This window comes from Ambystoma mexicanum, chromosome 5p (genome assembly GCF_040938575.1).
Source record: "Ambystoma mexicanum isolate Mex_15411 chromosome 5p, UKY_AmexF1_1, whole genome shotgun sequence".
NCBI classification, from domain to species: Eukaryota; Metazoa; Chordata; class Amphibia; order Caudata; family Ambystomatidae; genus Ambystoma; species Ambystoma mexicanum.
This window is the reverse complement of record NC_090930.1, coordinates 506,475,254-506,487,732: the sequence shown is the minus strand read 5'-3', so window position 1 is coordinate 506,487,732 and position 12,479 is coordinate 506,475,254. Positions and strand designations below refer to the sequence as shown.

Sequence of the window (12,479 nt, the reverse complement as noted above, 5' to 3'; positions counted from 1 at the left end):
ACATTTCAGGACACCGCAGGTGTTCTTAGAACACATTCAACTTGACAGAGAACAATACGGACAGCGTCCTCAGGACACCCTACGAACACTCCCCGGACACCGCGAGTGTTCTTAGAAGCGTCTTCAGAACACCACCATTTTGTTTATTTGCGAACATTTCAGGACACCACGGGTGTTCTTAGAACACATTCAACTTGACAGAGAACAATACGGACAGCCTCCTCAGGACACCCCCTACGAACATTTCAGGACACCGGGAGTGTTCTCAAAAATGTCTTCAGAACACCCCCATTTTGTTTATTTGTGAACATTTCAGGACACCGCGGGTGTTCTTAGAACACATTCAACTTGACAGAGAACAATACGGACAGCGTCCTCAGGACACCCCCTACTAACACTCCCCGGACACCGCGAGTGTTCTTAGAACAGTTTCACTTTGCTTGCGAACAAAACAGACACATATTGAGTCCTTAGAACACCCCCCAGTCAGTTTATTTAGAACATTTCAGAACACCCGTGATGTCCGCAAACAAATCGAACACAAAAAGAACGTCTAACATATAAAAAACACAACTTTCATCCTATCTCATACACTCCCACCCTCCCCAAACACTCCTACACACCAACACACTCTACAAAATACACATTTTGAACAAAGTTTCACTGCGCTGTCCGCGGACGTCCGCGAATCCAAGATGGCGGGCGCTACCGAAAAATCTGACGTGCTTCACGCTCCACGCCATCCAATCAGCGAACATGTTGTATGTCCGCGAACATCACGCAAGACGATTGGCCAATCAGGACACTGTCCGCGGAGCGAACAGGGAAGTGTGTCTGCGAACCGAACACAGATATCACTAATTTTTTTTACCTACTTTTTGGTCATTTAAAAAAAAACTACTGGACAGATTTTCACCAAATTTGCAAAAGCACGCTTTCGGGACCAAGCCGCTGCTCCTGGTCCAAATTTGGTGGAAATCCGTCCAGCGGTTTGGGCTGTAGGCGCGAGCAAATTTTTTTTCCCATTCAGTCTATGGGGAAAAAAAAAAGTTTTGGGACCCCCCCTATAACTTTGCCCACCCCTGGACGAATCCTCACCAAACTTTGCAAAAAAATTCAGAGTGACCCAAATACCTTTTTTGCAAAGTTTGGTGCGGATCCGCCCAGGGAGAGCGAAGTTATAAGCCACCCAAAAAGTGCTCTTCCTATGGAAACAGCAACTTAACCATAACTACATGGCCACTACCGTGGCCATGTAATATATATATATATATATATATATATATATATATATATATATATATATATATATATATATATATATATATATATACTTGTTTTATTTTGGAGCAACTCTCTATATAAAAGATTAATTAATGGCGAGAGGGAGAGTGGGAGGGAGAGAGACAGAGAGACAGAGAGACAGAGAGAGAGAGAGAGAGAGAGAGTAGGTCCAAAAGAAAATAGGTGGAAACATCAATTAGGCTAAAACAGTCATTCATTTGCGTGGTTTGAGGTATTTCACCACTTCCGCAGGCAAAGCTGGGTTGAAGCATTACAGCATTGCAGTTAAAATGGCCCTCCTGGAAATATTGTTTTTCTTTAGCTGTGTCTATATGTGTAACTAATGTGTAGCTTTATTCAGAGAGGCATGCATTAGATGCTGAACTCACTACACATTGTAGTCTTCAAGGTCTACATGGTACACTGTAGGCACAGTCCAGTTTAAACTTGATCTGTCAGGATGGTTCCTTTGAAAGATCAGTGGTGCCACAATCATTCACATATGAGGCTTGTGCCTGTAAAAGATATAAACTGGGGAAGCACAACCAGTCATGGGTTAGGCCAATGACTCCTGGAGCCCAGTGTGGTTAGAGCCCAATGCCATATGGGGATTCTGTTGCATTACAATCATGAGAAAATGGTGGGATTTGACCTGAAACAGGGGCCCTTATAAGTCTCTGGGAAGATTTTGGGCTGGGGCAGTTTGGGTGCAGATGGTGGGGCTGGTTCAGGGTCAATTGGATACCCATGAATGGCTTTGAAAGAATGATGGAAATTGTCAGCTCTGGATGCAGTGATCCATGAATCTCTATGGTTGGAAAAACTGAGTCTGCTAGTTGGGATAGTGACTCACAAATCCACAGTGTCTGTTTAATCCCCCTGTCAGTCTATTGAAAATGTTCATGCATTTTGATACATAGGTCTTCCTGGCTTTGTCAGTGCGGAAACTACCCTATAGTACAGTAATTTGAGATCATTAGGGTCAGATTAGCTTCTGAAAAATGCTCACCAACTGGGCTGTCTTTTGTGCTCTGACGATGGAGGTTGATGTATTTATGTAGGGGCTGATCAGTTTCCCCTAGTTAGTAGCCCCACCCGGGGCATTTCATGCACATAATTAAGTAAATAATATTGCTGGATGCTCATGTAAAATGCCCAATAATTGTGTAGACCTACCCCATGCGGGGTAACTTGATTGTTTCCAAAATGTTGGTATGTTGACAGGTAAGACATCTTTTGTTTCTGAAAAGCATGGTTCCATTATCTGTACTATTTGTGTGTAGTTTGCTTCTTACCATCCTTCCCTTCAGATTGGATGATTGTCTGGAAGCAAGGCGGGCTATCTCAGAAACAAACATCTCTCAGACGCTCATCTTGTTGCAAAATGGGTTGAGAGCCTTAGAAATCTTGTGGAGTGCTTCCAATGTGACTGTCAGTGGTTCCTGGGTTTGTGCTTATTTCCCTCTGTATGTTAAAAGGTTTCTCTGGGGGATCCATGTTGCCCTGTGAATCTGGCAGCCCAGAATTCTGTTTTTGTATCCATGGTTTATGAAGTCTGATCCCAGGAGGAGAGCTCAGGGGCATCACGGTCACCTCAAAAGCAAGACGACGTGGGGCAACACAGGTTCGATCCCCGGGTCCGTGCTTAGAAACCTCTGAGTATTAAGCGAGTTATAAATAATCAATTAAATTTAAAAGTTTGTATGTTTTTACCCTAGTCCATTATATCTAAGCATTTTCAAGTTTAACGCTTGGATTAATATTAAATAATGTTTTGTGTCCACCAGGTGGAAGCTGCCACTCTTCAAATAGGTGACCTGGTCAGTTGGTTAGCGGTATACTGTGGTCTGTAGGTGGTCATCTTTTATTGTTATGGCAGTGTCGAGGAAATCTACTTTTTAGTAGAAGAGTTTGAGTTGAGGTTGATGCTTTTGTGGAATTCATTAAACCCTCTGTGGAAGTTTAGGAGGTCCTGTTCCCTTGCAGTCTAAATTAGGAGGATATTGTCAATTTATTGTACGTATCTCAAAGGTCTACAGCCAAGGAAATCATTCTCTAATTGTGCCATGCACCAATGTGCATACTGGGGAACCACTCTAGTACCCATGGCCATCCCCATCATTATGAGATAAATATCAGTACAAAATGTGAAATAGTTGTGGGTCAAGATGCATTCTATGCACGTGCCTACAGTGTCAGAAAGCAGGTTATGATCCCCACAAGCATTCGTACATGGCTCAGTGCCATTGAAGTGGGGAATGTTTGTGAAGAGCGAGTCCACATGCATGGCTGCCAGTAATGTGCCCCTTGGGGGGCAACCATATCATCAGGTTTGTTGAGTAGATCAGGGGTATCTGGGTGTCTCTCTTACTAATGGCGTCAAGATATGCGCAACGCAGCCAGTGATATTCTCATTCAGCGGGACTGATCCAGAGATGATTGGACATCAATGGTGGTTTTCTTTGTGCATTTTGGGGAGCAAGTGGAAAGTACTAAGTATTGGGTTATCTGGTACTATGCACTAAATGTGTTCCTGGAAGTTATTCTGAAGTTTCTTTACAATCTTGTTTAGTTTTTTAATATATTTTGTGGGTCTTCCTGTAGATCTGTTGTGTCAGAAAGTTGCCTGTGTGCCTACTGTACAGTCACAGGTGTTCATTATGATTGTCATATTGTCTGTTGGTGTGGTTGTAATACTCTAGTTGCTGTTCAGAGATTGTATAGCCCTTCTTTCTAGAGGTGCTAGGTTATACGAGTGTTTAATGCATTTGTCCAGTATGTCAGATGTTACTCTATGTCTGAAACATTCAATGTATCGATCCAGTTTTGGGTTGCACCCACTGTCTGGAGTCCAGTTGGAGTTTTGTTTTCTGGCTTGGTTTGTATCGCAGTTGTTTACAATTTCATTGCTGCCTTGGTTTGTTGTGAAGAAATGCCTTCAATCTGAGTTGTATGAAGAAGGCTTCAAGATCGCTGCACAGTTCTATTTTGTAAATGTGTTCAGAAGGGCAGAATGTGAGCCCACTGGGCAGCGCCAAATGTTCTACCCGTGTTGAGGTAAAATCTAAGAGGTGGTCAACAAAGTCCTATTCTTGAAGAATGTCTCATTTCTTTGACTGCCTAACTACAAGGTTCGGAATATCTCCACTGTGTACCCTGATTTCTTGACCAAAAGAAATGGTGTTATGTAATACTACTTGGCAAATTATGTGTTTTGTGGGATTTTAGCATTGAGTATGACTGAGCGATTGATGATGTGTCTGGTATGAATGAATATATGATTGGTAATTTCCATTGACAATAGATATGTTTTTTGTAATTTGTTAATTCTTGTTTTGCTAAATGGCAGGATGTCCATTGGATTGAGAATTGCATCTTGTGCTTTGAATTAAATGTACGATTTACTTTCTACTAAAAAAAAGAAAAAAGAAACATCAAATAAAGGTTTCTTTGATAAATAAATACCTAGATTCCTCTTCTGCTGTTCTCATATCCTTGTTCCCACACTGTGAAACAAAAGAATTTGCACCAAAAAGGCTCCAAGAATATTTGCTAAACAACTTAAAGTATTGAGACAGAGAGCAAGAAACACTGCTGCAGCATCTGACAGAATACATTATATTTATGTAAATAATAAAAAGGCAAAACACTTGAGTTAAGGTAAAATAGAAAAAGGGGACCACAACTTTCATGATCCTCTATCATTGACTATGCTGGATATGGTCGCTGGGATTTGTGGTTCAAAACATCTGGCCAACCAAAGGTTTGACACACCTGACATATACTGTACGTGTTTTCGCATTCCACATGATGGAACCATGGAAAGGGACTGTTCCTTTGCCATACTTAACTTATTTTCTGTTGCATCCATTTAATTTGTATGAAAAAAACAAAAAATGAGCATACCAATAAAATCAGTGCTATGTAATCACTCATGCTCAAACGGTCTGGTCGTCGCATTAAGCCAAAGAAATCCAGCAGTCGACCAAAGCCTGGCCACTGTACCTGGTATGCTACCATTTACATAAACACACAATTTTTTACAAGCAAAAGCAATACACATATTATTAATTGATATGTTTTAAAACTGAACACAGGAAGCAGTTACCTGGACGAAAACAGTGAAGAGAATAACAACAGTTGTTGCTGCAATAAAGAGCTTCTTTCTGGAAAAATCTGGGAGCAAGAATACCAGCGAGAAGCAAATAGCACCGCGCAGGCCTCCGTAGGCAATGATGAACTGGTCCTTGCGGGTCACAGCGTTCACGTGCAATTTATTTATGATGAAGGTCAACACTAGGACTCCTAAAATGTGAAGAAACAGGAAAATAAACTCAAGAAAGTGTTGGATTCATATTCAAAGTTTGAAAGCATCCAATTGTGAAGTATATTGACATGTTTATAGGAAAATGATCTGAGTAAAACTCTCATTGCACATCATATTCACTCGTCCAAGACATCAAGAACCTATCTTTTAGTAAGGATTTAAACTGCGGGTGAGTGGGGGTTAGGCTGCAGGGACCAATTGGTGTGTTCTTTCTGTTTTCCCTCTGTTCTGCAAATCAACATCTAATCTGCTTTTGATGCTTTGGAAAAGAGGATTAGAAATGGCTCAATACACCATTGGCCATGGCTAGTGGCTTGGTAGTGTTTGGCCGTGCCCAGGAGCCATGGCTAAAGGCCATGGTTAGTGGTCTGGTAGCGTTTTAAAACAGACAGTGGGCACATGGCAGAAGACCATGCTAGTGGTTTGGAAGCATTGCAGGGACGTTAAGGCAAGCAATACATTGGGCCTCATTACAACTCAGGCGTTAAGGGTTAACGCCACCGTTAACCCTTAACGCCTGATTCTGATTTTAACGCCTGCTTTTAGCAGGCGTTAAAATCCATGGCGCTAACCTGCCATGGTGCTAATTACGCCGCCGTAATTTACGGCGGCGTAATTAGCGCCTTCCCCACTCCCATTATGCCCTATGGGGCAAAAATGGGAATGGGGAAGGGAAAATGGGAAATGGGGATTTACCGCCCCACTCACCTTTGGAATGGGGCGGTAAATCCGCCATCCACCATGGTGTAAACAGAGTTTACACCATGGTGGTAAAGTTGGTGCACTTAGCACCAAGGTTGTAATGAGGCCCATTGTAACAAAACCTTTGAAATTCAAGAAACAAATTGTAGTTACAGGGACGTTACGGTGAGAACTTAACACAACCAAAACCCCTGACGGTCAGATAAAGCCACCTTAACTTCGCAACCCCTGATGCGCAGCCTATGACCACAATGATGACATCACAGATCACAACACTGATTACATCACTAATTACATGGTGTATGATAACACTGTTGACATTACAAATCACATCACTGATGCCATCACTGATGATAACATTAATTACATTGTATATAACTAATTACACCAATAATGGAATTAAACATAACATCATTTATAAATTAGCTTATGAAAACTTGATTACTATAATAACAATTTAGTCTGTGACTTGGCCATGACAAAGGCTGGGGTCACTGGCCAGCACCAAAGGCCATAGCTAGTGGTTGGTTAGTGTTAAAAAATAACAATGTGCATGGTTAAAAGCCATGTCTTGTAGCCCATCATTGTTTTAACATATATAGTGGGCATTGTTGAGAACTATAATCAGTGGCCAGTGCTAAAGGCCATACCTAGTGCCCATTAATATGATAGAATATACAGTCTGGACAGCCAAAGGTCGTGGCCACTGGCTAGTATTGTGTTGAAGACCATGGCTTGTGGCTGGTTAGTGTATATAATATATGAAATTCTCCTTACAAAACTTGCAATCAACCCAAAGACAATATATTGCTCCTATATTGTCAACCCAACTCTCATAGCTGGATTTAATTTTACTACTTACCTCCCTTATGAAACCGAACACACAAAATGTGTCATACTTGGAGATGTCCACCTGGATAAAATTACCCTTCTGACGCCAAAGCCAATGCCTTCACTAAATCACTTGCCGAAATGAATATCCTCAAACATATGTCTCTGCCCCGACTCACTATAAAGGGCAAATTCTGGACTGGCTCCTATCGACTAAAATGCTCATTGACATCACAGCCATCAACCCTGTGTCCTGGTCGGGTCACTCTTTGATAGAGTTCCATATCTCACTCCCCGACCAGATGACCAATCTTATCCCATCTACCTTGCCAACTCTGATGCGCAACATCCAAAAGATGACCGAATCAACTCTAGGGCCCATGCTACAGATACTACTCGCTCTTGCAGCCCCCATCTGTAATGACCCCCAACTCCTTGCTGACCTCTAAACCATCTCCTTACCGCCATGGGCCAGCATGCCTCCCTAAAACAATCAAACTTCACAAGCCGACGAACACTTGGTTTACGGAGGAGCTCATTTCCCTCTATAGACAAAAAAGAGCACTTGAACACCTCTGGAGGAAATATCCCACTCCGGCCAACCACGACTACCTCACCAACCTCATGAACACCTACAAACACACTCTCATTCGGGCAATAGCCAGCTCTGACAACTCATGGCAGCTCGAACACCAAAGAACATTTCACCATCCTTAAAGAGTTGGAAAACTCAGTCCCTAACAGTCCAGAGCCTCATGCATATAAGTACTTGTGCGCAATAATACATTCATCCCAGTCCAAAAAAATTGATTCCTTGAGAATTAAGATCAAAACAATAAATAAAACAACTGGCGACTAAACCGCCTTACTCAGTCGGCACTAGGCCCAACATCCCCCAGAGTACCTCATTTTCGTTCTTGCAAGCACATAAACCATCCAACTGCAAGGGTGACACCTGCCCCGCTAGGATCGTCAAGCTTTGCACTACTACTCTAACCCCGTCATCACTGACTTTATCAATGCCTCCTTTATCACCAGCACAGTCCCTTCCAGTCTCAAGGACAACTGGGTTACCGCATCGTCAAGAAGCCTTCGCTTGATCCCACCCTCCCCACCAACTACTGCCCTATCACCTCTGTGCCCTTCCTCCTTAAGATTCTGGACCACATGGCCTAACACCAAGTACAGAACTACCTTGAATATCACAACTTCTGCTAGAGAATCAGGCTTCTGGCCCAAACACAGCACCAAATTAGCCCTTCTTGACCTCAAAGTTCAATTGGACACCACCCAAAATTCAGGCACCCTGGCTCTGCTCCTTCTGCTTGACCTCTCTGTGGAGTTCAATCTGGTGGACCATGAGCTGCTCCACAACCTCCTTGGCAGGAACTTCCAATTCTCGACTACAGCTACAGCATGGATCAAATCATTCCTCAGTGAACGTACCTCCAAGGTCTCGATCAGTGATGCCTCTGCCAATCCCATCACAATCCCCATAGGAGTCCCCCAAGGTGTTAAACCATATTCGCATAAATATTGTCTGATTATGAATATTGTCCTAAGCCATTTCACATTTGTATTAAAACCTGCAGTTAATTAGAATATTCTGCTCTTTGTTCAGTAATGATTAACCATGTTATCAGCTGCCAGAGCAGACACGACCTTTGAGCCTATGTCAACACTGGGGCTGGCAGTACAGACTATTTGTCCTGTGCAAACAGATCTTGTAGTCAGAATGAACTCTCATTCAAAGTGTTATCTATGTCTACAAAACTCATCCTCCCTCAAACAGTGATATACAATCCAAGTAAACTAATGCTGTGTGCTTTTGAAGGAATCCTTTGTATATTTCTTGAAACAGGACTTACTCTAAAAACTAAAGATCCACACAGCTGACTACAACAAAGTTTGTCAGTGGCCCTCATTACAACTCAGGCGTTAAGGGTTTAATGGTGCCGTCGGCGCCGTTAACCCTTAACGTCTGATTACAAGTGTCCCTTTGCGGGTTGATGCTTAACGTCTGCTTTTAGCAGGCGTTAAAAATCCAACCCGCAAAGGGACTTTGGAGCTAATTACGGCACCGTAATTTACAGTGCCGTAATTAGCGCTTTCCTCATTCCCATTATGCCCTATGGGGGCAAAAATGGGAATGGGGAAGTGCAAATGGTGAATGGGGAATTACCGCCCCACTCACCTTGGAATGGTTCGGTAATTCCGCCATCCACCATGGCGGAATCGTAACCTTAGCGGCATGGACCATGGTGCTAATAGCACCATGGTCCTCCGCCAAGGTTGTAATGAGGGCCAGTATGTTTAAGGAACCTTGGAGCCAAAGTGAACTTTAATTTAAAGTGTTGTCTGCATCAATAGCCTCAGGCATATTCAAACATAAGAACTGAATGGTAGACAAACTCAAACTATGTGCCTTAGCAATAAGCTATTGAATGTGTTTCTTGAAACTAGGATCAACCTAAGCTGGAGGACCAACAACACCATTGAAAAGGATGGGACAACATGTCAAAAGTACAAAGTAATAATGTATATTTGTTATGTGAACTGGGCACAAACCCAAATGTGTAACCTATTAGTTTGGAGATGGGCTGGGCTATGCCCAGGACTGTGTATAAATACTGCATGTTTTGTGATAACCAGTACGCACTCCCCTCAGTGTTTTCTGGTACACACTGCAAGGTGTTGGGAGCCAGATAGCTGTCTGCTTTGATATTTGAATCTGTACATAATAAAGTTATATTCATAACTTTTGACTTAGTGACTGGCGGATCCAATTTCTGGTGGTACTAAGCCTCGATATTCCTTGCTTGATCCTACAAAGGTCTCTCCCGTACCCTATACAAGATTTATACAAAACCACTTTTCAACCTCTTGATATTAGCTACACCAGCTTTACAGATGATACCCAAATCCTCATCCCTCTCTCAGGAAGCCACCCCGACGATAAAGCAACTGTAAACAGGGTGTACAGTATTATCTAATTCTGGATGGCCAGTCATAACATGTGCCTCAAAATTATAAACATGAGTTACTAATTGTGGGCTCCCCTTTCTGCCTCAAAGTACTAGACCCTGCTTTCTCCTCCTTTCTTATTGATGGTACCTCGATACCAGTTTCAAAACATGTCAAACCTTAGGTATCCACCTTGATGCAGAACTCTCCATGAACAATCACATAATACCCTTGCTTCCTCTATCGCCTACACCACCAAACTCATCTCTCGGAGTAGGCAATTCCTCTCCAGTGAAAACTGTCTCACCCTCGGCCGAGCAATCATCATCAGCAAATTGGATTACTGCAATGGCCTCTACATGGGTACATCCTCGGAAAACATTGCCAAACTACAACTCTTACAAAACAAAGCCCTCCGATCACATCTCAGCTACTAGGCACGATGTCCACTGGCTTTCCATCAAAGCCTGTATTGAGTTTAAAATTCGGACCTTCGCACACAGATGCATATACAACGAGGCCTCACTCTACCTCAACAACTGCATTGTTCCGAAACTCCACGTGGGCCCACTACGATCCTCTACCAGCCTCGCTCCTTCCACCTCCAGATTCAACTGCAAAAGAGCTGGATACGCAAGCTTCTGTATCACTGCTCCATCACTCTGAATCTCTCTACCTCCCAACATCAGAAACAAACATACCTATATGACCTTTAGAAGGCTGGTTAAAACCTTGCTTTCCAGCAATTACGACTAACTGTTCCTAGCCCTGTCTCTGACTGTTTCTGTCCTTTCTGCCACCCCCACCTGATTGTCTACCTGTGTAATGTTTTGACCTCTCCTAACACCATGATACCCTCGGGTTTGGGCAATACATACATAAAATGAAATAAAATAAAATGTGCAGATGGTGTGTGACAGTGGCAACAAGATCTTGAATGTGAATGCTAAGTACCCTGGAGCAACACATGCCAGCTTTGTATACCGTCACTCAGCCATTCCACAGCTGTTGAAAATGAAATGGAGTCTATGGGGAGACCTGGTTTCTAGGTAAGGCTTGACTCACATCCGCTGAATGGCATCTATAAACAATAACACAACATTGATCTTAAACTCCCTTTCTCCACAGGCGATAGTAGGTACCCCTGAAAAGTCACCGTCACTCTCCTTACAAAAACACTGTGTCACGAGGGCAACAACTTAATAATGCAGCCCATGTATGCTTCCGGAATTTTTGAGAGAGAACACATTTGGCATAATCAAGTCACACTTCAGGTGCTTTCACCACTCTGCTGGAGTGCTACTGTACAAACCCTGTATACAACAGAATTGTAGCCTGCTCGATCCTACATTATATTTGGGCTGCCTGCCCACTGACATATGTCCAGATTTGCAGCCACAGCCACCTGGCTCGCATAATGCTGCTGATGCCCAAAGGGATGTGGCATCTGCATTAAGTGAGAATGTGGGCATCAGATATTTTCAATTAACTACCATGAGTGCTGACCTTTCCCCTCTCTATGTGGCCATAACTAAGGTGCACTTGCCTACAGAGAGCTGACAACCATGCCAGATTGCAAAGCACATCGACACCCTGGCCCATAGCCTGCAGATCCAATGACTTCATAGCTATCAATACAGATGGGCACCACCCCACCTCATACATGTGATGCATGTATGGTGGTATGTAGGGTGATAAGAATGGATGTATTTTTGGAGCCCAGTATGGACATGGGGATTGCATTCTTCATGTGGCTGACACACCACGTACAATGCCAAAAGCCTAGAAACATTCTGGGATAAAGAACTAAACAAATATTGCCAAATACATGTGAAATTTAAATCTATACCCAAATCTTCAAAATAAGTGTCATTTTGAACACCAGAAATCTTATAAAATAACAAGGAGCCAAAAAGAGATGTTAAGTATAATAAAAGATGGTGTAAATATATGAAGTGGACAGCATGAGTCAGGACTTACAATGAATAGTTGAAATGTGAAATGTCCGGCCTTGTATATGCTCACGGATTGTATTAGAATTTAAAATACAATGATGTGAAACATGTGTTGGGCCCTTTTTCTGCTTATCAGTAACTGAATACACATATTGTCTTTGTATTTGAAATATACTTTTATTGAGATTAATTGGTCATTAATAATTAACGTTCTAACTTCTTTTTGTACTAATTAATTATACTGACTGTGTGATTAGCTATTTGGAATGAAGTTCATTAAAACGTGTTTCATTTTTGTACCAATTAATTACATTGATTCATGGGTTAGTGTATTCAAATGCATTTTCTTTAAATATACATTATTGTTGCCATGATTGAATGTATGACTTACTTTATATTGTACTCTGATTTTCTAC

General features: G+C 42.3%; 1 protein-coding gene across 1 annotated transcript in view; it reads right to left on the bottom strand.

Moving 5' to 3' along the window:
• The window catches only part of LOC138481050 (sodium/hydrogen exchanger 2-like), a 1,286,045-nt gene that overhangs the window by 696,558 nt on the left and 577,008 nt on the right, over positions 1-12,479 (bottom strand). The window contains exon 5 of the mRNA XM_069612916.1: positions 5,393-5,589. Within this exon, the coding sequence (XP_069469017.1) occupies positions 5,393-5,589 (197 nt within the window). The remainder of the gene's footprint in view (positions 1-5,392; positions 5,590-12,479) is intronic.